The sequence below is a fragment of the Aquila chrysaetos genome, chromosome 19 (assembly GCF_900496995.4).
Source record: "Aquila chrysaetos chrysaetos chromosome 19, bAquChr1.4, whole genome shotgun sequence".
In the NCBI taxonomy this organism is placed as follows: Eukaryota; Metazoa; Chordata; class Aves; order Accipitriformes; family Accipitridae; genus Aquila; species Aquila chrysaetos.
Genome location: NC_044022.1, coordinates 25,968,175 through 25,992,629, shown reverse-complemented (window position 1 = coordinate 25,992,629; position 24,455 = coordinate 25,968,175). Strand labels below are relative to the sequence as shown.

Genomic DNA, 24,455 nt, shown 5'->3' with positions numbered 1-24,455 from the left:
AACACCAAATCACTGCAGGATGAAGAATTCTGGGGGGGTCTTTTGTATTGCTTCTTGTCCATCTCAGACACCATCCTTGGGAGCTGGAGTTCCTATTAGAAAACAAATGGAAACACCCCCCAGAAATGCTGTGTTGCTATCCAAACAAAATACTTTTCTTTGCAAAATCTTGATGAAATCCACACATTCCCCTGGAAAGATTTTAGTTCAGCTAAGTTTAATTTTCCAAATTAAAAAGAAAGAGAAAAGACTAGGAAAATTTCAAGTATTTTAAACAGCTGCAGCAATTGCCATATTTAGGGAAGATTTGGTTCCCTTTAGCTGTATAGACCTTAGGTCTCTAATCCTTCTAGCCCAGGTCCCTCTGTATTCAGTGGAGAGAAAGACAGACCTCCCCAGAGAGACATCTAGCCCATCTTTGGGGACAGACGTCCCATGGATGCCTGTCTGCCCTACCAGCAGAGCTTGAGATGAATCCTGCCTGGGATGTCCTTCATGCTCATGAGGAACAGGAACCCAAGGCGGGGTTTGTAGATGCTCTCTGAAGTAACTCTGATACATAGTCAAGATACCCTCAGAGAAGGAGACCTCTAAGATGATGTTTTATGGGATTGCTTTCTTGGCATAGGTTAGGATAGTAGGAATAGATTGAGAAATGGGATGCACCTGGCTTGTAGAAGTGTAGGTCCTGGAGTGGGCTGGAGGACAAGCCTCCTTCTCTCGAGCAAAGAAGTTGCTTGCCTGCACAACAAAGACAAGAAAGAAGTGGATGTCCCAAACCAGACAGTGAAGAAACAGTCAAGAAGACCAGGAAAGAACAAGAAAACACAGGGATAACCCTGGAAATTGGGGTTCACACAGGTGGGCAGCAGTGAGCCCTTGGGCACACCCTCTTGAGCCCCATCGTTCCTGCAGCGGCATCTACAGCCTGTGTCCTCCACCCAGCAGAAAGGAGCCCCCACACTCAGCGAGGGCTGGGTTGTCCATCCGCCCTGGTCTCTCTTCCCTGAAAACAGCCAGATCGACCTTCAGAAGATTCCTTGTGATTGTTCGGTATAGAATAATCCGCCCCAAACCTTGTTAGTCAGCGGCTTTTATAAGCACAAAACCACAAAGACTTTGATTTTTCCCTACCTTTGTCCTGGTGGCTGTGGCTGTGGGTGTCCTCTCTTTCATTAAAGATGCTTAACCTCCCCCGTGCTTTGATTCTTGCTATATTTTATCGCTACAATACTTTGCAGCAAGCAGTTCTGCAGATTAATTAAGGCTTGAGTTACTGATTTTTTTTTTTTAAAGCAATGCAAATAATTGTCTGTTGCTTTAGATTTGCATGGTGTGAAAGGGGAAACGAGAGCCCTGGTCAATCTTCTTTGTGCCAGCCAGCCTTTTGTTCATTCCCCCGATGCTCCCTTCTGAAGTGCAATCCTAATCTTTACCGACTTGCTTTCTCTAAAAAAATCCTCTGATCGTTTTGTCCCCCCTCGCCAGATCTTTTTGTTACGCAGCTTAACGCTCAAGCAAGAAAGCCTTCGCAGCCATCTTGACATTTAAATTTCATTTCTCTGTTTACAATTCTTAAAAAATGCCTTTAATAATTTTCATATTAGAAATCTCCTAATGTCCAGAAAGCTGACAGGTCATTTTGCGGTGAGAACAAAAATCTTCCAGTGCGTAACGCAACATAGCTAAGCACTAAATTAGCAAGGAAACGGTGAAGATTAAAATCGGTGCTCCTCAACCCAACTCCTCTTGTGCAGAAACCTCCATTCTCCCCATAAACAATCATGCAGCTCTTGAAATCAATTTAGTATCACAGCAGGCTTTTTTTCCCCACTATTTGGAGATTTATCTCGTAGGAGGCATGGTTCAGAGCCCTCAGCTTGTTCGTGTGCAGCCGGGAGGAAAGATGCTTTCGTGGACTCGCCTATGCTCAGACCAGCGGCTCAGGAGCGGGGGATGCACAAGCACCAGTTAGTGGAGAAAGAAAACGCCTGTGTGATGCTGTGAGTGAGGACAGCATCTGTCAACATTGTCTTTAGAGGCAGAGCAAAGGCTACAGAGGCAATCCTGGCTTGGACCCTTCTTAAATTTAGAGGCTTTTTCAAGCTATTTGCAACTCCCTGCCAGTTTTTATTGAATTATGTTTCTTAAGATCCCAATTCTGCTGCAGGCAAAATGCCACATTAACAACTGCGGGAAGCAGGCACGGGCTGTGCCGCTCAGGACCTCCCAGCATTGGACCCACTGTCTGTGGTCACTTCTCTATGGAAAACATGTGTAAAGGAGAAAAATTAAGAATTTTTGAGAGACAACTAATGCAAAATAAGCTCCATAAAATAGTCCAGCAGTGGGTACATGCGACAGAGCAAGCAGCGTCCTCCACTGTGTTAAATGGAATTGACTTAAAGTAATACTGTGGTTCAGTGGCTGAGTTAAAAACCAGTCGTCTGTATCGGTATGGAGAGCGTTTACTCAAATTGAATCAGCTGCTGTCATACAGGAGGCTGGAAATAAACCTGCCGCAGAGAAGAACATGCTGCTGGGGTTCATGCCATCCATCAAACACACTGGGAATCAGAGGGGATCAGCTTTATTTTTAAAATCTTTGATTCTGAAACAGAAGACTAATTCTAAATGTATTTTTAAGGAATTTTAGATGTTGAGCCTTCAGCTGCCTCACTGCAGAAAGAGATGCTGTATGTTCGCAGCAGAATTGCTACTCTCAAAAGCATCCCATCCACCGACAATGTTCTTCTGTTTAAAACCTCCCAGGCTGGGAGGGGGGTGGTACCTGCTGGCAGAAATCCTTCAGGATCATTAAAAAAGCAATCACAAACCAAAGTTTCATGTTTGGTTATCTGATTCTCGATATGTAGGTTAACCAGGCAAATGTGCCCCTTAATGCTACTTGGAATAGATGTTGAAAAGGGTGGGAAGAGCATCCTTTGCTTGTGACTTCTGAATTTGTGGGATGTAACTGGAAGTGAGCTGTCAGTCTTGAAAGAAACTGTTGTGTACAAGCTTGATCACCCTCTCTGGTCCACCCTAAAGGTGTTCCTCAGACGAGCTCTCTCTGGTTAGGTATCTCTTGCCCCAAACCTCATGAGTTTTGCTGGGCTTCCATGCAAAATCTTAGCAAGAGATGAACCACGAGCGAAGACGAAGACTGCCCTCTGCTCCTGCCCTTGGTGTGGTTCACCCCAACTGAAGAGAAGTGCATCAGTGGTGGTTAATTTTCAAAGTCTGTTTTTCAAATACCTGCTACTTATGTGGCATCCCCTTTCATCCTTGATGTCCTCCCAAACACTCACGCTACAGTCCCTGATGCCACACTGGAAGTCAGCAATGCTCATGCTCTTCTGTTGACCTCATGGTTCCCCAGACCCTGGGATCCACATGGAAAAGTAAATGATTTAGTGCCCCAAACTTTGTAATTGCCTCAATCTGAGAAGCACAAGGAGACATGGAAAGGAGCTTGGAGAATTCTGGATCCTGGAGAATCCCCTTGGTCCATGCAGGTCCAGTAGCCGTGGAGAAAGGAAAATGGTAATTGGAACCAGTCTTGATTCCTCCCTCTGTCGATGTCAGGTATCTGGTCAATATTTGCTAATGTTTGAGCACCAAGTTTATTTCAAAGCAACCCTTCCCAAGGCATAGATAACAGCCAGCCACTGCATTGCTTGCAAAGCTCAGCCAAAGGAGCCCTACATCAAGCAAGGGAATTAATTTCTTTCCATCCTGATTCATTGAAACAACACAAGTTTCTGCCTTGTGTGATTTTCCTGTTGGTGTTTTTCCATATTTGTTAGAGGGAGAGACGTAAGGCAGGCTACAAGATGACTGCAAAACACTGGCATTGCAAACTCTTATGCTTGCAATAAGCCTGGTTATTGAGGGCAGTGTTATTAAAAAAAATTCCTTTCAAGTATATAAAAATGAGCGCCTAAAATCACTCTGCTGCAGAGACACGAGGCACGCCAATTTAAAAAAAAAAAAAATAATGTATGTCTTCATTAGGCCTGGTGCATGTTCCCTCCCAGGCATTCTGTCTTCCTGAGATGGTTGTTTTGTTTTAACTTCCTTCATTAAAGCATGCCTTTTTATTTTCCTGAAAGTAGGGCACACACTTTTTGCACGGAGGCTGGCTTATGCTTTAACTGCATTTATTAATAATGCAGGGGAGAATAATGCTTTGCATCCATTACTTCAGTGCCCTTCCAGAGCAGAACAGATATTTCTAAAATCACCCTCGGAAATTAGGGGTCTCTGTGGGGATGTTGTGGGACAGGACGGAGGCTCCAATCCCTCATTCCTGCTTCTGGGTCCTCCCCAGAGGAAACATTGCTCTGCAGAGGGAAAGCGTAGGCATCGTCTTTCCCCACATAAGTGCTCTGAACCATTCTCTGTAGGCGCCCACCGACTTTTTAGGGGCATCAATGGGTCCCCTAAGGTGGGTATCTTGGGGTCTGGTGGGGTGAACATCCTGTAGAGCCTTGCAAGGCTTTCTAAGAACAAGTGCTCCCACCGTTTTGGGGCACTCAGGCTCATGGTAATGGGGCTGCCTGGGGAATTAAGCTTATTGCAAACTTTGTACGAGGCTCAAGGCTGTATCCATCACAAATAAGGTTGGCAGAGAGAAGCAAGAAATATATATACCGTATATACTGTATCATCTGCTTCGTCCTTTCATTGTGATTCTGTACTCCAGTTAATTCACAGAATTTTCTTCAGGCATATCTGGTTCATATTTTTCTCTTTTCCACTTAAAATATGTCTTGAACATTAGCACATTGGCTAGAGGTCCTCGCAGGGAGACAGACCAGTCCCAGCGCTGCAGAGACCCCTGCTCAGTTCACATTGCTTGCCCAGTCCCCACCACTAGATTTGCCAGGGAGATAATGAATAAAAGCTCTTTATTTTTCAATGAACAGCGCAGGCAAAAGGCTAAACCAAATCCAGAAGACACTGGCAGGAGATAGATCTTAAATTATATTAGATAGTCATGGCTGGATTGTAACCTCTATGAATTGTAGCTCTTGCAAAGGACCAGGAGATATTAATGTTTCTAGAAGCCTCCTTGGTTCACCTTTTGTGTAGTTTTAAGTGATGGATTCTCCGAGGATCCATGATTTAATATAAGGAACATGTATAGCTATGGCAAGCTCCCAACCGTCTCCAACCCAGATTACCTTGATTTTTTGGTAGGTCTAATGTGGAGAGGAGAAACTGCAGAGGAAGGATTCACGTAACATCTAAATAAATTGTCTCATCAGTCTTGGAGATTAAAACCTTTGTGAAATCCAGAGGCAAAAATCAATCTGATTTTGAATAAAAGTGTAAGTGAAAGAGTGTTTCTGTCTCAGCGCTGGGAGTTAGCTCTCCAGTGTGATGTTCAGGAGTGCAGTGTACCATGGAAAATAAAGCAAGGCAGTTTGGAAATCCTTAATAACTCACAAACCTTTGGCAGGGGGCACAGGCTCGGAGCAGAATGTGATCAGTACTTGAGTGGAGGAGAAATTGTGCTCCGAGTCCCTCACTTCCCACAAACCTCCTGGTTTTCTCTGGGAGAAGCTGAGGAGGGAGGAGCACGTTTCCATGTCTCCAGCAGCGGAGCACCATCCAGCCAGATCTTGCCCCCATAAACATCTCCACACAGCTGATGATTGCCATGCCGTCCAGTAAGGCATCACTGCTGGGTGTCCTCCATGCTCCTGTATTTCTGCCCCACGCTAGGAGAGTGGTCTCACGAGTTTTTGGTGGGCCAACAGACCTGCGGCAGTGCTTCTCCGTTCTCTCTGGGCAGTGGTGCCCAACCATGAGGACCTGCGTTGCGGCTGGCACGGGCTGTGGCACCAGTGCCGATTCCTCCTTGGCTTCCTCAATCGCTCATCCCCAACTTCCAGCCCTGTGGCACTCCAGATTTACAGCTGGATCTTCAGAGATGGTTAATTAAGAGTCTGAGCAGACATGGAGGCGTTGGAGGGGTTTGAAACATCATTGCTCTTGCCTTTGCAGAAAGGTTTACAAGTCCTGACCAAGTCATGAAGTCCCTTCTTTGGGACTTAGCGCCGAGCCCCTTGGGGGGCAGGAACTTGCTTGGGAGAAGGAATTATGAAGTGCAGCTTTAAAATGTCTTCATGTGTGATGCCCTTGGGGCTGATGGGAGTATAAGGAACCCACCACCTCCTCCTGTGGGCTGTGGTGTCCCTCCCAAAGAGCTCCTCTTTCTGCCCAAGACTGCTTTGTCCGAGCTTGGCTGGTTCTGCTATCAGAAACAGTTCCCTGCCTACAAAATTACACCTTTGTTTTTTTCCTCCAGAAGTCTCTTGAGTTGGCAGATCTGACCCAAAATCCCTTTACCACATCCCTAGGGAAATCCTACCTGTCCCTAACGCCACCCGCACAGGGAGAAGGGGACGACGGGGACGTGGTCTGACCTCCAACCTTCTAGAGATCTTGGGAAATTCAGAATTTGGTGGAGAGAGAGCGTCTCAACAGTCTACCTTCTGTGTTCACAGACAATACCTTTAAAGAAGCCATCAATCAGTGATTTTCTTTGATTCCAGCAGCTGCATCATTTTACCTCCTTTATCCTCCACAACTTCACAGCGAGGTCTAATCACTGAGTGGCTTGCTGAGGATCGATCAACCCTCGCTTGGTTTTCTTTCCTTAGTAGCTGGGTGTGCAAAGTATATACTGCAGTACATGGAAAACCTGGAGCTTATTTCTTTCATAATGACAGCCAGAGCAGCTTGTTAAGCTGGTGAGCAGCGAGCTGTAATAACTGGCTGAGGCTCTCAAAAGATATATGCATTCGTGTTGGGAGGTGGTGGGACTTAAACCAAGGATGGTGGGGGCCACCATTTGAGATTAGTCTGGAACAAAAAGTTAGGACAGATCCATAGTTTCAGGGGACAGAAAAAAAAAAAAGAAAAAAACCTGTTAAGCCTTTCCCAGAGGCACCAACTTTGGGAAGGAGCCTGGTTGTCAGCTTGTGTTGGTGATCTGCCTTCTCCGTAGGTGTGCCTTCGGTGTGACAGCAGTCCTTCTTAGATGAGCATTGGCAATGCGTTTGGATATAGGATAAAGGTATAGCCAGTGCTGGTTCATCATACACAGGTGCATTATGGCAGTTAGTGTAAGACCTTTTCCTCTTTCAGAAAATTTATGACCCACAAAATGACTGAATTCTGTTGGTCCCTTCTCAAATCCCACAAGATTTGCCTCTTGAGATTCTTCTGGATTATCTTGGTTGGCTTTATAAATACTTTTCTGCAAACTGGGATACAGGGCAACCTGCCCGAAGCCACTTCTTCTGCTGACTGTCCTTTCCAGAGTTTCTAAGGACCACCTAACACTGTGATGGGATGGTCACAGTGACCAGTACCTTGTCCACTAGTGGTACCTGCCATGCAAGCATCTCAAAGGGTTTTACTGTAAATAAAATGCCTTGCACATCAGGCTCAGCCTGTTTTCCAGCTGGGAAACACAAGGTCAAGGACAGCTGTTACTGGTCCCTATGCACAGAGGTGACCGGTGGTATCTGGAGAGGGATGGTGTCTCTGCTGGCCACGTCCCCCACATGTAGATCTTCATGCAGGTTGCTTAGCTCGGGAAACCAGTTGTTTGGGGTAGGTAACTGGTTTGCTGCAATGTGCTGTGCAAACCATCCCTTCATGGGGAGCAGGTGGGGCCAGAGGAACCACGGTGTGAAATTCCTACGGATAGTTGTCCTTAAAAGGTGGGAGGGTAAGGAAGAGAACAGCAAAGTGGTTCAAATGTGACATAAATGCGGGAAGTTGTATCTTCATTGCTCTGTGTGACAACTCTTCTCTGTCTCTACTCAAGCTACACTTCTGATGAAGCAAGCCTGGCCACAGACCTCTTCCTCCTGTGCCACGGAGGGCACCTTCCACCTCCCGGTGGACACCGGGACCGAGAACAGAACTTATCAGGCTTCTTCTGCAGCATTCAGTAAATAAACCTTTTCTTCTGGGGTTTTACTTGGTTGTTTTGTGCCCATTTGCCTCCCCTCCTGTGGGTTATTTGGGGATGGGGTTACTTGGGATCAGCAAACGGATGGGATCCTTCATGTCCATGCGTCCGTGTGTCCTTCCCTGAGTGCTGACCCCTGACAGGTGAGGGTGCTGCAGGTCCTGGGGGTGCTCGCTGGCACCATGGAGCTGATCCATCACCTTCTGTGCCCAGAGCTGCCCAGTGGGAGCATTGCGCTGCTGCTGCAATTCCCTTCTGGGATGAAATTTTGCAGAGCTCTTGGGTTTTTTTCATCTGAAAACGAGGTAGCATCCCTGCTCCTTTCTGTTCTCATGTGTTAAAACCACGAAGGAGCATGGAAAGGAGAGCACTGACCCTCCTAGAGCTCCTTCAGAAGAGGAAGGCAAGTGGAGAAGGGTGAAAGCCTCTCTTTTAGCTGAGCGTTTGGTCCCCAGGAGCAACCTGAGGTTGTTTGCAGGTGTGTATCTGTAGTGATGATGCTCTGTGGTTGAGCAGAGTGGTATGTGCAGAAAAACCAAAGGGAGATTTTTTTCCTATTCCCTTAAAAGTGAAAGAGACAATTCCAAAATAAAGCGTGATTTTCAAGGAACCCCGGGTGAAATTCCCACCTTTTAACTCAAACTGGCTGAGCAGAGGTGGGGGAGGAGATGCTGCTTATGGATCGCCGTCAAACAGGCTTTTCCAGGAGGAGCCTTGTAATCTCATCCCCTAAGAGGCCAAATAGTGCCTCCAGGAAGGGTGATAAACTCCCCGATAAGGCCCCCAGTGCTTCCCCTGGCATGTGGGGTGTCCTCTGGCCCCTGCCTGACTGTTCTTGCCTGCTTTTGCCCTCATGTTGCCTGCTAAAGCTGGGGCATGGCTAGCATGGGGCATGCTGCAAGCGTGAGGTGGGACCAGTCCTAGGTTCAAAATGCAAAATTAACCTTCCAAACACGCCCCAGGACCTGGAGAAACTCCCAGTTGTATTTGGAGAAAAAAAATATAAGGTATCTTAAAGTGACTCTCCACAAGCCATGTTTACAAGGCTGGGACTGCTGCGCCCATGCACACGTGCGGGTTGAAGCGTTCTTTACCGTCTGTCTGCTGCAGGCTCCATTCTTGTGCTAAATTAAATCATTTACAGAATGAGATGAGAGGAAGAAATATTGTTTCTTTTTTTGATTAAAAGAATTATTAAAAATAAATCTATTAAAAGCCTTTGGGAGACTTTTTCTTTGAAGAGGGATGTCCCTACAATTCTGGGGTAGGGGCTGTATGCCTGACATGGTGCATAGGCTTTGCATCACACCTAATTTCACGGCAGACCAGATTTGACCAAGTTGTAAGTGTTTGGAAAATCTCGGCTTGTAATCAATAGAAATCTAGATATTATTCAGCAAAATTCCTTTGGAGTTCGACCCATGCCTGGATGTGATTTCTCCTCCCCATTGCTCCTCTAGGCTGCTGCAGGTGAGATTCCTCCCCCGAAATCAGAGAGGGCAAGAGCAGATACTGGGGTAGGAAAGGGTTTGGGGGCAAAATTTGGCTGTGGCCACCCAGTGTGGGTGATAAAGGAGATTAATAATGCAGTCACCGGCCAGACCCATGCAGGCTGGCCTTGTTTCCAGAGGACTGGCTTGGGCACATTTAATTTGGAAATTAAATTTAATAGATAAAGCCTTGAGGTTTGATTTGCAGAGATGCTTCAGGCTTATAGCTGCAGCTGGCTTCGCCAAAGCTCTGCTGGGAGATGCCATCTCAAGCGCAGGCTCTGAAAAATCAGAAGCATTTCAGGTTGGGCATCCCAAATTGGTTCTGTCTTTCGGCTCGATCTCACCTAGCCCAGGTTTTGTTCTTGGGAGAACAGCCTTCCCCAGGCGGCAGGAGACAGGTGAGAGCTTACTCATGAGCATCGGCAAAGTGTCAGATCTGGATGGAGGAGAGCCAAGGAGAAGCCTGAGAGAAGTCTGTTCCCAGGGTGAAGAGTGCCCACCAGTATGGACTGGAGCTGCATGCCGAACAGGGATAAATACGAATAAATATGCAATAGCTGCTCAATACCTCCCTACATCTGCACCAGTAAGATAGAAAAGGTGCTGAGGGCTCCACTGGGCTGTGACCCTGCAGTGAAAGACCATGGCAAGACATGCATGAACTTAAAGGCTGGGTAAGAGCTGCCCAGGTGCCTTCATCCTGGCCTTGCCTACAGTGTGGGGACACGCTTTTGCCTTTTTTGTCCTTTAATGATGGGTTTTCAAAGCTTGGTTTTGCCTGAGGTATTTTGTTTTGTTGCTTAGATGCTCCAGTTGAGATCAGGGCGGTCATAGACACAAAGCTTTGCGCACAGTAGTGAGCAAGGTTGTAGATTTTATGGTCATTTCTGCCCCAGAGCCTCCTGTTTGCTTTTGTCTGGCTGGTGAGGATGGTGGTGGCGGTGACAATGTGCCAGGCAGGACTTTGGCAGAGGCTGTGCAAGCCTGCCAGGCAGCTGCCTGTGCCAGTGTCCACGCCACGGCATCATCCCCTGTGATGTCTCCATGCTCACCACTCCAGAGCTGTTCCTCCAGCCCTCTGGGTGCGGGGAAGGCAGATGGACAATAAAGCCAGGAAAAAGGCTGGAGGATGATGAGCCAAGGTGGAGGGCTGTGGCAGAAGCAGGACCAGACACCCAGAACCAGTCAGACTCAACTGGGCCATGCAACCACGTAGGACCTCCCGGAGCTGCTCGCGGCTGCTTACTCCTGTCCACAGTCCACCGCAGCGTGAGCCCCATGTTCTGCCCTGTGTCTTCCTCAGGGGATCTGCCTTCTGCTCCCGCGGGTGGGAGGGTGCTGAGTGCAGCCTCCTTAGACACAGCTTGAATTTACTGAAAAAATGCACACTGGTTTTTATAGAATCACAGAATCGTGGAATCACAGAATGGTTTGGGTTGGAAGGGACCTCTCAAGGTCATCTAGTCCAACCCGCCTGCCATGGGCAGGGACACCTTCCACTAGATCAGGTTGCTCAAAGCCCCGTCCAACCTGACCTTGAACGTTCCCAGGGATGGGGCATCCACAGCTTCTCTGGGATGGCTTCTCTGCTCCAGTGTCTCACCACCCTCATCATAAGAAATTTCCTCCTTATGTCCAATCTGTAAGCTTTCTTAGAAGCCCCCTTTATATATTAAAAGGCTGCAATAAGGTCTCCCAGGAGCCTTCTATTCTCCGGGCTGAACAACCCCAACTCTCTCAGCCTGTCCTCATAGCAGAGGTGTTCCAGCCCTCTGATCGTTTTTGTGTCCCCCCCCTGGACCCGCTCCAACAGGTCCCTGTCTCTCCCGTGCTGAGGACCCCAGAGCTGGACGCAGAACTGCAGGTGGGGTCTCACCAGAGCGGAGCAGAGGGGCAGAATCCCCTCCCTCGACCTGCTGGCCGCGCTGATGGTGATGCAGCCCACCACACGGTTGGCTTTCTGGGCTGCGAGTGCACATTGCCGGGTCATGTCCAATTTTTCATCCACCAGTATTCCCAAGTCCTTCTCCACAAGACTGCTCTCCATCCCTTCATCCCCCAGCCTGTATGGATACCGGGGATTGCCCCGACCCATGTGCAGGACCTTGCACTTGGCCTTGTTGAACGTCATGAGGTTCACCTGGGTCCACTCCTCAACCCTGTCCAGGTCCCTTTGGATGGCATCACTTCCCTCTAGCGTATCAGCTGCACCACTCAGCTTGGTGTCACCTGCAAACCTGCTGGGGGTGCACTCAATCCCACCATTTATGTCATTGATGAAGACAATAAATAGTATTGGTCGCAGTACCAACCCTTGAGGGACAGCACTCATTACTGGTTTCCACTTGGACATTGAGCTTTTGACTGTAACTCTGGACATGGCCATCCAGCCAATTCCTTTTCCATCTGAGGAACCGTGCTTTTGGTGACCCCTTCACGTGGAAACAAGAGAAGATGGTGATACAAAATCCATCACAGAGCTTTCCCCCCCCTGCCAGCAGCCTTCATGCTATAGAAAAATTTATCTACGCAATTCAGGGCACTTCTGTGTTGCAGGATCAATAAGGTTGAGCTTTCTCGAGTGGCACGAAGGATTTAATCAGCAATTTTAATAAATGTTGGAGCTTAAAGGCTCACTATTGCTTTTAAAATCCCAGCCTGCTGCTGAACTGCGAAGCAGCAGAAGCACGGGCCATGCCAACCTCCTAATCCTAATAAGGTGTTAGATAGTCATAATTAGGCTTTAAAATTAGCTATCAGGCATGCTTGTCCGAGAGGAACCTCCATCATCTTGTGTCATTAAAACTCGATTACACATTGTTTTTAGCCACAGATTGTTCTATTTTTTTGCAATTTATAAACATGGAAGATTACATCTGCCTGGACTATTATGCTTATTACCTTTTAAAATATTGTAGATAAATTGTCTGTGATTCAGCAATCAGGAAACCGCAGCAAGTGTTAGCATTCAAGGCAGTGAAACCACACAGCCTTGAGCTGGTCCACATCTCCAGATGCCCATCAGAAATGAAGCGTGATGCCAAGAGGTCTTTGTTTGGAAAAATGAGTTCAGAATAGAAAAAAATCCGTAAGATTGAAAAACAGGAGGCTGGTTGGTCTGTAGGTGACATATTGTTGGGTTCCTGGAGGACCTCGTGATGGAGGAGTCTCCACTTCTGCTGCTAGGGTGAATTCGGCCGTTTCGAACCTGCATTTCCTCTTGCTGCTTCCATCTCTCATTTAAAGATAGTTGCTCTCCTGCTAATGCAAGTCAGGAAAAGGGTCACAGCTATTCCGCTGTTTAATTAACACATTTTTTCCAATCTGCAGTAATCAGGAGGCGTTGAGATGCTGTTTGGGAGTTCCTAGAAAGCTCCTTGTTATCTTAACACTGTTTCAGTGCTGGGCAGATAATATGGGATATTAGCAGTCTTGAAAACTTAGCCTTCATTAATTGCTGCCCTGAACACTGGTTGAGTAAATTAGTTCATTATATTTGAGTGTTTAGACGTCTTATCGCTGGGCTGAGCCTTGACTTCTCCTCTCCATCCTACACAGTCTTCCAGGCCTCTTTGCCCTAAGGATGATTTCTCCCAGTTCTTCTGCAAGAGCTGGCTACCATTTCTCACCAGCCAGCCCAGCCCACATGATTTTCCTTGCTTGTGCGAGCAGGTTTTTTTTTCCATTTCCATTTTTTTAACCATTCATCAAGCTGTGACCAACACCTTGATGCCTTTGCGGCATACTTGATGCAGACCAGGGCGTCCCATGGCAGCAGCTCAGCTTTTAGTCCACCCTAAAAAAAACCCTTAAAGCACAACTTTAAGTATTCTTGAGGATTTTTCCCCAATTTAGCACTTAAGTAATAATGTTTTAGGGGCAACTTCATGGCACCTTCCTTGGAAATGCCTCTAAAGGTTGGGAATTCAGGTGCTGTATATCCTTGGTGCAGGGACGTCCCATCCTCGCAGCAGGTCGCACATCCTTTAGATGCTGTACTTGCCATGAGGTCTTACGGTATTTTGCTGCCAGGTAACAAGAATTGGATTACGCAGTGTTATCATGGACCTGCTTAAAGCCACCCCTTTCTTTTTGGAGAGCAAAACTGGTGGAGGGTATGGGGGTTGACCCCATATTCATGACAGGTCAACAGATAGGAAAGTACCTTGAAAGGAAGCAGAATAAGAGCAGAGATCCTTACGGGATGTCTTCACTCCAGGGAAAACATTTTAAAAAAAGGACAAATATGATCAGACTTGCATTAGAAGATCTTGAGCTAGTACCACTGGGTCTTCCTGGAAGGAAAATACAATTTTATAAGCACTAGACAGCTCAAAACTTAATGCAAAATATCAGCAAAATCCCAAAGTGACACTCACAGCCAGCAGGTCAGCTGATACCATGTTATCCTTTAGGTTATTTTTTGTTATGTTTATTTTTTGGGACAAATTTCCACGTCTTGGAAAGGATCCTTCATTTTAGTTTGTTCCCCATATACTCAGCATCTCCTAAATGCGGCAAGATAAGTTAAGGTTTCTTTAGATCTTTGATAAAGTGTAAATCTGGGACTTGGATGCTCCAGCTAAACAGCCTGATGGGATGATAGGGAAGACTGGGAGATGCTGAAGTCCATTTTCTTTTCCTTACAACCAAAGAGACGAAAGACAAAAATTGCAATCTATCTGCCATATCAGGATCGCAAATATCACAAGGGACGTTTCCCCGGCTGCCTGCGCCTGCCTAACCACTGCCGTCCCAAGCCCCCGCTGCTCCTCCCAGCTTGCCAGCAGCCTGCGGTGCGTGTTTACCAAGCAGAGCAAATGGCTTTTCTTAATGGCAGTAAAGCAGATTTGCTGCTTTTGTCGCTAATGCAAATAGCCTGCAGGGAGCGGGACAGGTATTAAGGTGCTCGAGCATCAGCTGGGGTTGCCTTTCCCACCTGCAAGGTGAGCTGATGGTCACAGCCCTCCTTTGCAAGAGAGAAAACTTCTTGGCACTGTCCACCTTGATGAAATACTTAAAGGCATCCACCATTTTCACCTTAAGGTTTGGTGTTGCTGCTTTTCTGGTCATTGCCTGGGGACAGCAATACTGTGCCATGAAATTAGATCCTCCAGCAATTAAATTCTGGTTTTGCCCATCACACCCTGAGCAAAAAAGGTGAAAGGACAAAAATCTGGGGAGGAGAGAAGGAAAAACATTATTCTCATCAAGTAGATGTATAGAGACGGGTAAGTAGGTGTGGGGATACTGCTGTCAGGTGATTTAAGTGCTGGTTGAGTCTCATCATGCCTTGACCGTTGGGAATACTCATCAGCTGTATGGCTCAGTGTGGGAAGAGCCACCGCTGGGCTGGGTGGAGGATCCAGCCCCGGCTGCTGTGATGGATTAGCCAGGGGATGGGTCCTGGACTCGGAGGTCTCGGCTTGGTGGGTTTCATGGGACGTCAGTAGATGCTGGTGCATCTCGGTACGTCTCCTCCGTGCTGAGTGATGCCCGGCGAGCAGCCGGTCCATCATGAAGAGCAGCTCGGGTTGCTCATGGTCCAGCTAGACCGGCTCTGCAGCTATAAATCCTCACCCTAATTTGGACTCCTCTTGTCTTTGCCAGGGTACACTGCGGGGACTCCCTACAAGGTCCCACCGACCCAGAGTAACAACGCACCTCCTCCCTACTCGCCATCTCCGAATCCATACCAAACCGCTATGTACCCCATCAGAAGTGCCTATCCACAGCAGAACCTGTACACCCAGGTAGGTGCCTCGCCAGCCACCGCGGCAGCTCACCGCCTCACTCAATGGCGTGCAAATACAGCCCGAGGTTCCTGCAGGGCTTTGTCCTTGGCTGTCAGGGCTGAGCACCCATGTCCTGGTGTGATGGAGGTGCTCATGGTGGGGCTTGGTGGGTCTCTCTCCTGCCTCCTCCGTTGGATCCTCTGGATGAGACATGGTCTTGTGTGGTTGTCGGTGTGCAGCGGAGTCAGCACGGTGGCATCCCTGTGGCTTGGCCAGGTTGGGAATCGGGTCCCTTCCCCCAAAATCACATGCCTGACTGCTGGGGCTTGCTGGCTCCAGGGTGGTCCCTGCAGCCACCTCTCCCCACGCTCCCCAGCTCTCAATGCTGCTCTTCCCCAGGGCCACAGATGAGTCTGGGTCACCACAAGGTCCACGTGCTGGTGGCTGTTGGCATCTCACTTGGCTTGCATCGCCCTCCTGACACCTCCCATGGAAAAGCCCCTGTGTCACCTTCACCAGCACAAGCTACTTCAGGCATGACCCAGATTTGTGTCCTCATGGAAGAGCTCCTCCCTGAGCACCTGGATGGGTTTCCAGTACCATCTTCTCTGCTCCTGCATTGCCACCGCCTCCAGCTATGTGCTGGGGCCAAGATCCTCCACAGGGATGCAGTTTAGGGCAGATGTCCTCCACAAATCACCTTGATGCCCTTTCCCACTGAACACCATGAGCTCCTTGGAGCAATCTGGCCCTACGGCTTCCCTAGCTTCCCCCTCCTCTTTAATGTCAAATAACCAACTTCTCCAGCAACTACAACCTCATGGAGTGGTTTCTCCATGCCTTGCTGAGACCAGAGCATCTCCTCTTGCCAATTTGGTCTGCCGTCACTTCTCCTTCCGTTAACTGAGCGTTGCATAAACCGCTGGGGACCAAACCCATCCCTGCCTGCTGGTTTCTCTCCGATCCCAGCCGCAGCACGAGGTTGGCATCTGCTAGCAGTGCCCACCAGCAAGCCTGAGATGGAGCAGGGCTTGCAGATGCCGTTTCCTCATCTCTGCTTCCCAGGGACCGGCAAATAAGAGTTTTGACAGCCTGGAAGGGAACGACGGCGGGAAGGAGGTGCTTTGGTAGATCCTTTCAGCACGTTGCACTTGCAGCACTCGCCGCCTGGCATGTTCCTTCTCTGCAGCTGATTTCTCAGTCGCATTTTCTTCATGGTCCTAATTTATCTTAGCGCTTCCTTCTCGTTCTCTAAGGAAATGCCCTTCAGCATCTGCAATTTGTCCTACCAACCTTTGTAGCTCCTGAAGGAAAGAAGTAATTTAATAGTTCACCTGCATCTCCTTCTCCCCTTAATCCATAGCTTCAGAGATTCTCTAACAGCTTTCACCAATGCATGATAAAATCTCCCTTCATTGTTTTAAACCCTCTAATCTTTCTAATTGTTCCTGGTTTGCAGGTATCGGTGGTGTCCCTGCCTGTCCCGGGGATGGCAGTTCTCTCCCTTGCGCCGCTCACATTTCAGGCCCTTCATTATTTTGGACGTGGAGCTTTTTCTGTTGGCTCCTTTCTTTTATTCCCACCCGTCTTCCCCACCTTGTTTCAAAACCTCACGGGTCTCAGCAGCCTGGATTTCGGAGCCTCTCTGTCTCCCATCGGAAACCCAAGAAGACCACACGCTTCCTGGACCCAAGCAAGCACCTTGGGATCAGCCGAGAGCCATGGCTTCTCCTTTTCTTCCATCTCTTGTTCATTTTCTATGCTAGCAGCCAAAGTCTTTTGGGTCCAGGCCCTATTTCATCCCACCAAACGGAGGCAGCACGGTTTGTCCCTGACGAGCTCTGACCCATGATGCTGATCCCCCTCCCAGTCCCGTTGCCTTCATCCATCCCACGGACCATCTCACATGTCCACAGGTTCAGCTTCATCCTTGCTTATCCAGGTCTCCAGGCACAGGAGCTTGCTCATGGGAAGGACCAGCCCTTTGGCAGTGCTTGAACGATGTCCCGTGGGCAGCTCTTTGTGCCAGCAGCCACGCATGACACCTGCTTGTCTTAATATTGCTTCTGCAACACATCTGGAGGAGCTGAGGGCTTGAAGTCTCGAAGTGAAGGACTGTCCCGGGGGAGCCGCTCCAGGCTGGGTTTGGGAACCTCTTATGTCCCGTCTGGTGCAGGGGGTAGGTGTGGGGGTCTGCTGCCGCAGCCGGCAGGACAGGCTCCGAGAGCATCACTGCTCGCTCCACAGCAGGCTCTACAGTCGCAGCTGATGTAACTAACTCCTTGCTGACAGCACGGTCCGTGTTACCGGGCTGCCACCCACTGCAGACAGCGCTGGTGATCGCCTTTAAATAAAATACTGGGCTTCAAGTCACTGCTTTGGCTTGTGCTTTCAATCAAATGACAAAGACGATGGTGGTTTTTTTTTTTTTTTCTCTTCTCAAACAGGGAGCTTATTATACCCAGCCAGTGTACGCGGCACAGCCTCACGTTATCCATCACACCACCGTGGTTCAGCCCAACAGCATCCCATCGGCCATCTATCCGGCCCCGGTCGCTGCGCCCAGGACCAACGGTGTGGCCATGGGGATGGTCGCTGGGACCACCATGGCAATGTCAGCAGGTAAGAGGGAAAAAATCTTTCCATGTTCTGAGCCGTAGTTTCATCTCTCAGGTGGGACATATCCAAACAACCTGTGCAGGAGACTTGTCCTGGACGAAAAACTCGCTGTGCATCCCATGTGCTGCCTGCAGCCTTGCAGGCTGTATCTGGCAAGTGGCTGCAGAAGCGCCTTGCACACAGCTAATTGCAGCTTCGTCTGCTAGTTTTGCTTGCTGATTACCGCTCCTTTGCAGGCAAAAATCAATTAATTTGCTCCTGATACTGATCTAACTCAGTTTTTAGGTTAGCAGAGGAGACCTTTCATTTGGCTCACTCTAGAGGGACGCACTCTTGCATCCTTAAATACATTGTTCTTTCCTCTGTCTGTTCCATAAGTAGAGGAATAACCAGGTTTGTCCATCTTCAAATACCATTGCATTTCTATCCTCAAGTTCGTTTTTTAGGATACCTACGGTCTTGCTTTCATTTTACGAAATGAACATTAACCTTGGTTTATGTATCCCAAATCCTCTGCATTTTATGTGCAGGATTGCTTCAAACTGCAATTAACTGATAGCACATTAAGTAAGGATATGGGCTGGTTTTATTTTTTCCAAAGCCTGTATTTCTCTCATTAACATTTCTTAGGGTTGTATATTGAATTATGCCAAGAAATGCATCATTCATCCTTTTGCATCTGCATTAGCTGTGAAATAGGACTTTGTTATGGGACGCAATCCCTGGTACAAGCAGAGGTATTGAAGCCTGCGTATGACAAGAACCACTCTGAGAGATTTACTGTTGCTTATACTGAGAAGTGGATAATGTAATTAATGCACGTGGGATGTCCTAAAATTTCATTAGTAGCATTTGTAGAGAGATACCCAGAAACTGAGAAATCGTTGCAAGCACCCAGTTACTCCCAGAACGGAGTAGTTTGGGGCTGTATTCTCCCTCCCCATGTTTGCTGAAGGCATTGTGCAAATTCTTACCTAAAACCCCTCTGTGTATCAGCTGCAGACTAAAGAAAAGAGGCTGCACTGGGCAGTCCCTTTGCTTCATGGCTGGGAGAGGATTTCTCCTTCTGCTGCATCCCAAGGCTCTTGGCTCTGTGGGTTTAAATGAAGCAAAAGAGCTCCACTGCCCTTAGGAGATGAGTGGCAAAGCTCATCTGAATTTTCCCTGGAAGGTCCGGGTTTTTTCTCATCTCCTTTTGCAACCCTCATCCCTTCCAGTTTGGTCCTTGGATGTTTCAGCTTGCTGCAGTGATCTGCTGTTGCAGTTTAGCCCGGTGCCTTCAGCAGGTGGAAGATGTCAGCCGCTAGCCGCTAGCTCTGCTGCTGCTCTTTTAGGGACAAGGAAAATTGGAAAAAGATAAGTTAAGAGCCCAAAGTAGCATGGAAAATATGGTGGAGCTTCAGATGGGTTTATTCCATTCATGGTGCTGGCTGATACCAACTGCATGAGTCAAATGCCTTCGATTCAGGTCTCACAGGCAGAATAATATTTGGGAGAACTGAAGAAAGAAAAAAAAGGGAGCTGATGCTGTGCCTGCCCCTCGGATGCGGTCTGCAGCATCGTACCCTCAGGCTACCGCTCCCCTGATGGAGCTCTCAGCCTTGCTAAATATTTCTCTATGCCGTTGCAGGAACCTTGTTGACCACCCCACAACACACCGCCATCGGAGCACATCCAGTTTCCGTGCCAACGTACAGGGCTCAAGGAACCCCCACCTACAGCTACGTACCTCCACACTGGTAAACCCACTGGCCAATTCATGTAAGTGCTGCCTTTACTGGTCTTGCTCTGCCCTTGTCGATAATTAGCCACCGAGCACCGCTGTCGCTTCTCTCCTTCCTACAAAGCTGCTGAATCTCTTTGTCCGGGCGATGCTGACTCCAGAAGAGCCATTTAGCACTGCTCCCCAGCAGGGATAGCTGCATCGCGCGCTGTCATGGGGCTACGGAGGGTGTTGGCAAAGCACGGCGTACCTTGACCTGACATCTTGCTGCTCGGTGCATGCAAGGCTTTACCAGCGACCTCAGTGGCATCAAGCCACTTTGAGTGCAGTCGGGCACTGTGAGGGTGGGAATTGTCATGCCTTAAGGTTTTGGATGCATCGCGCTCTTTCATAAAATCACAGAATGGTTTGGGTTGGAAGGGATCTTAAAGATCATCTCGTTCCAACCCCCCGCCACGGGCAGGGACACCTTCCACTAGACCAGGTTGCTCAAAGCCCCATCCAGCCTGGCCTTGAACACTTCCAGGGATGGGGCATCACCCACCTCTCTGGGCAACCTGCTCCAGTCTCACCTCCCTCATAGTAAAGAATTTCTTCCTAATATCTAATCTAAATCTACCCTCTTTCAGTTTAAAACCATTACCCTCGTCCTATCACTACACTTCCTGATAAAGACTCCTCCCCATCTTCGGCATCACTTGAATATGTTTGTTTTTTTTCCCTGCTAAAACACGCTGGGAGATCATCCTGTTCATTACCACCGGGGTTGCATGCAGCTGCCTGCACCCTGCCTGTTCATTAGCACCGGGGCTGCGTGCAGCTGCCTGGTACCAGCTGCAGGTTCGTGTCCTGCTAAGGATCCCAGAAATCCCAGCTGCTTGTTTAAACGCCCTCTGCGTGTTGCTGGAGCCCTTGGTCCATCATGCCCAATTAACGGGCAACGCAGCTGATGGGAACGCACGATTCTGCACGGGGAGGCAGCGCAGAGCTCATCCAGCCCAGGGGGTTATCTGAAATCTCTCCTTGCTGTATACATTACGCTGGGCTAATCCTGCCCGTGACAAATTGTTGTGCAATTAGCAGAGAGCATCCCATCTGCATATTTTTAATCCTGTGCATTGGATATTGCCGGCGAGCTGCTGCTTTCTCAGCTCTGTGCCCAAGAAATTGCCCGCAGAGCGGTGCGAGGGATGGTTAAATCCCGTATGCATCAGCTATACGTGCTGCGCACAGTGCAGGGGTGCAGAGGAGAGGAGAACAGCCCTCTCTGATCCTGCACCGCTTGCTTCTAACTCCTTATTTTTAATATGTTTGCTCTCTTCCAGATCCGGAGTCAAACATTGTATGCAACTACACAAGTCTTACATCGGTGCTGTGGCCGCTGTACTGCAGCACCTCGTCTGTTTGCAAGAACAAAAGAAAAAAAAAAAGTGCAAGGGTCACTTTATGCATTCTTTAGTGGTTTTTGTAAAAGCTGCTTTTTCTAATCTTCTGCCTCTTTTTTTTTTTTTTCCTCTCCCCCTTCCTCCTCCCCAACCCACATAAATTGTGTAACACACATACTGACACTGAGCAATAGTAAAGTTCTCTCTTTGGTCCTATCATTTGAAAGCTCAGAATATTCACTTTTCCAGCATTGCCCAGCTGAGTGGTGCAAAGATCCCCCACTTCTTGTTTGTTTGGGTTCTTTTTGTTATTTTTCTGTTGTTGTTGTTGTTGACAAGAGCCTAGATTTTCTTTGGCTAGTGAGAGTGGTTGATGTTCAGGGTACTATGTGAAAAGCACAGCGCTGGTAGGCAGGCTTATTCCGATTTGGTTTGGGTATTTTTAGTTGAATAATATAAATTATTTAATCTTCCATAACATATTACAAGAAAATTGGTGTCTTCCAGATAGCTGTCGTGATAGATTATAAATGCATTATCTGCAGTGAAATTCTGAACTCATCCCTTCTTTTGTAGGAGTAAGAGAATATAAATATAATTAGCGATGTAACACACTTGTCTTAGGAAGTAGGAGGACTGGTCACCATCGGGTCTTTGGTCTGCTTTTTCCAACTGGGCAAACGGATCTTGCGTGATGGGAAGAGAGCAGCGGAGAAACACATGCCCTGGTAGCATCTTGAACCTCTTGGGAAAACGAGATGCTCCCCACAGCCGTGTCCTGGGGCTCCGTGAGGGAGAAGGCAGCTCCTTCCTTGCGTGGCTACCGTTTGCAGGCAGAGGTGTGCCGGGCGGCTGTTGAAGGAAGCGAGGAGATGTCCAAGGGTTGGTCTGAAGAGCTTCTCCAGGTCCAGGGGTTGGTCTGAAGAGCTTCTCCAGAGTCTGGTGGTGTGGGGAAAGAGGGCGGCTGGTTGATGGAGAAGAGTCTTTGAGGCAGGGCGAGGGGGGAAAATGGGTGGCTTCACCTTGCACCCATGTCGTTGGCAGGGCTGAGACCAAACTGCGACGCCTCCGTGGCAAACGAGGTGCTCCCCCCGCCATTCTTTGGGTTACAGCTGGGCTCGGAAACTTCCAGGAGAAATGTTCATCCAAGCACAAATCCCAGCACCATAGAGAAAGGCCGGAGAGGGGGATGATGTCTGGCTGCTCTGCTTGGCGAGTGGGGAGAAGTGGGGGGAAGAGGAAGCAATAGCAATAAACACGTCGCCTTCCTCACGGGAAGGCACCTGAGAAAAGGTGAGAGCAAGGAAGGTGATCCACAGTTGATGTGGACCGGGCTGGGAGATAACGGGCATGCAGGGGCTGTAGGCACAGGGGTAATTTCTGGGGGTTTTGGCTTACCCAAGGGCAGAAGAACGAGAAGCCAACTGCAGCCGGTGACATCCCACCTCGGGGTGCCCAAGTAGAGCAATAAGTTGTCTCGAGGGCAGCAGAGAGAGAGTTCGTATTTGCAGACAATGCTTGCGGCCAGTTTATTTTTAAATCCTTATCACTAAACCCAGCATAGAAACAAGGCTTTTCTTCTTTTTTTTTTTCCTAAGACAAAATATATTGTTGGGTTTTGATTTTTCCCTCAAGTGTGCCAAAAGAGTTACATTCACTTGGTGGCGTGTTTGCAACTCTCACGTCTCTTGGGCTCCGAGGTTGTCACAACGGACCAAATCCAGAGCCTTTAAAGAAGTCGGGATAGGAGATGTGGATGGGAATCCCTCCTGGCACTGCCTGGCATGGGTTTCCAACCCATGCATGGTGTTGAGTCAATGCCCAGATGTCTCTGCTGGTCGCTCTGCTTTGGTCATACCTGGATCACATCTCCAGATGGAGGTGAGGGCAGTGGAGACCAACACTGGAGGGTCACCTTGACCAGGACACGGTGTAGAGGTTGGACTGGAGGGTCCTTCAGAAGAGCAAGGTGACCAGTTGTTGGCACCTGAGTGAGACCTCCTTGCTCTTGGTGGTGTCTCCCAGCTTGGCTTCTGCTGCCATTGGGAGGAGCTACTGGAGCTCATTCCCATGAGCACGGTCCAAATGGGGAGAAACAAGCTTGGGGACCCAAGAGGACTTGTCCTACCACTGGTTGGTCCAGGGTGGTTTGTCGGGTGTTGGCACCGGCTCTTCTGTATGGGGGTCATTTGATTGGTTCTGCTGGTTTTAAAGAAAAATCTAGCAAAGTTCTGGTTGACCTTCCCAACCTCAAGGAGAACAAAGTGGGTGAAGACTGAACACCAATGCTGTGGGGTGGGGAAGGTGAATTTCTCCCATGTTGCACTTTGGGTTTGTATAAAAGAAAAAAAAAAAGAGTAGATAATCAGAGAGTTGCCCCATTCAGCTTGGCAAAGCCAAGAGTTAGCACATAAAAAGCAACGGGACATTTGGAAATAACAATACTACATCATCCTTCCACTGTTTGTAGCATGCTACAGTTAAACCTGGGCCAAAAAAAACCCAAAAAACCCCCAATAGATCACAGGAATTGAAGATCTCTGAAATACCTTTTTTTGCTCTCAATGTTGATTTCTTGTTATGTATTAGGAGCTGTCTGTGAGCATTGAAACACATAGGATAGAGTAAGCTCTAGCCAATGTAACGGCACTGCGACTTGCAGGGTCCAAGGAGCTTTGTTATCACACCCCAGGCTCTGCAGAGGAGGACCTTCCCAGCAGACACTGTCCTACCACTGGCCTAGGCTCCCTTCACCCTTAACTGCTTTAGGAACAACTGCTAAAATTTTGGCCCACGGCTAGGAAGGAGATGCTGGGCTTTCTCCTGAAAGGAAAGAAAACACTGAAGGTGGGGTAGAAAGCTCCAGGAGCTGAGCATGGAGGGTCACTCAGTGTTACCACTAATGAGATCTGACATGGGACGGTTTAGTGTTAATTCCTTCGCTTGGATCAATAGCAGATCTGCTGCTCCTTATCCCGTTCTGCCCAGCAGAAATACTCGTTAACTGAACCAGGATGTGAAGAGGTGGAATACTCGCCGTCTGTTGGGCGAGAGGCTTCGGTGAGCACATTTGGCAATGGGTGTTGGGTTTAGGCTTGAACCACTGCATGGCTCTGGGGCCACCATGTGGCTCTGGGGCCACCACATGGCTCCAGGCTTGGGTAGCTCCTTCCCAAGGTGGCTTCATGGGGCCGTGGTGGTGGAGAGATGCTCCCTGCCACCGTGTGGGGATGGGGGGCTTGATGTCCCCCCCGGCTCATGCCAGCAGTGACCTGCAGCCCTGTCCCCTTCCCTGTGGAGGGACGTGGTTTTTCGGCTAGATGGAAGGATGGGAGGAAAGCCCATGATCCCAAGCCCTTTCCTTGGCCAAGTCATGGCTTAAGTGAAGGTCCTGGGGTGTCACAGCCTGGTGGGGGACTCCCTTGGGCAAGGGGGGAACATTGATGGAGGCCACCAGCTTCTCAAATATTTCACTCCAACAAAGCTTTGCCGACATCGGTTAAG

General features: G+C 48.6%; 1 protein-coding gene across 7 annotated transcripts in view; it reads left to right on the top strand.

Moving 5' to 3' along the window:
• The window catches only part of FAM168A (family with sequence similarity 168 member A), a 200,685-nt gene extending 179,515 nt beyond the window's left edge, over positions 1-21,170 (top strand). For 5 of the 7 annotated variants that reach the window (XM_030042369.2, XM_030042367.2, XM_030042368.2 and 2 more), the window contains 5 exons: positions 7,850-7,975; positions 15,100-15,242; positions 17,672-17,846; positions 19,474-19,604; positions 20,892-21,170. In XM_030042369.2, the coding sequence (XP_029898229.1) occupies positions 7,850-7,975; positions 15,100-15,242; positions 17,672-17,846; positions 19,474-19,586 (557 nt within the window). In that variant the 3' untranslated portion in view covers positions 19,587-19,604; positions 20,892-21,170. The remainder of the gene's footprint in view (positions 1-7,849; positions 7,976-15,099; positions 15,243-17,671; positions 17,847-19,473; positions 19,605-20,891) is intronic. The other 2 variants (XM_041118548.1, XM_030042371.2) reach the window with 1 other exon arrangement.
• Positions 21,171-24,455: the final 3,285 nt, after the last annotated feature.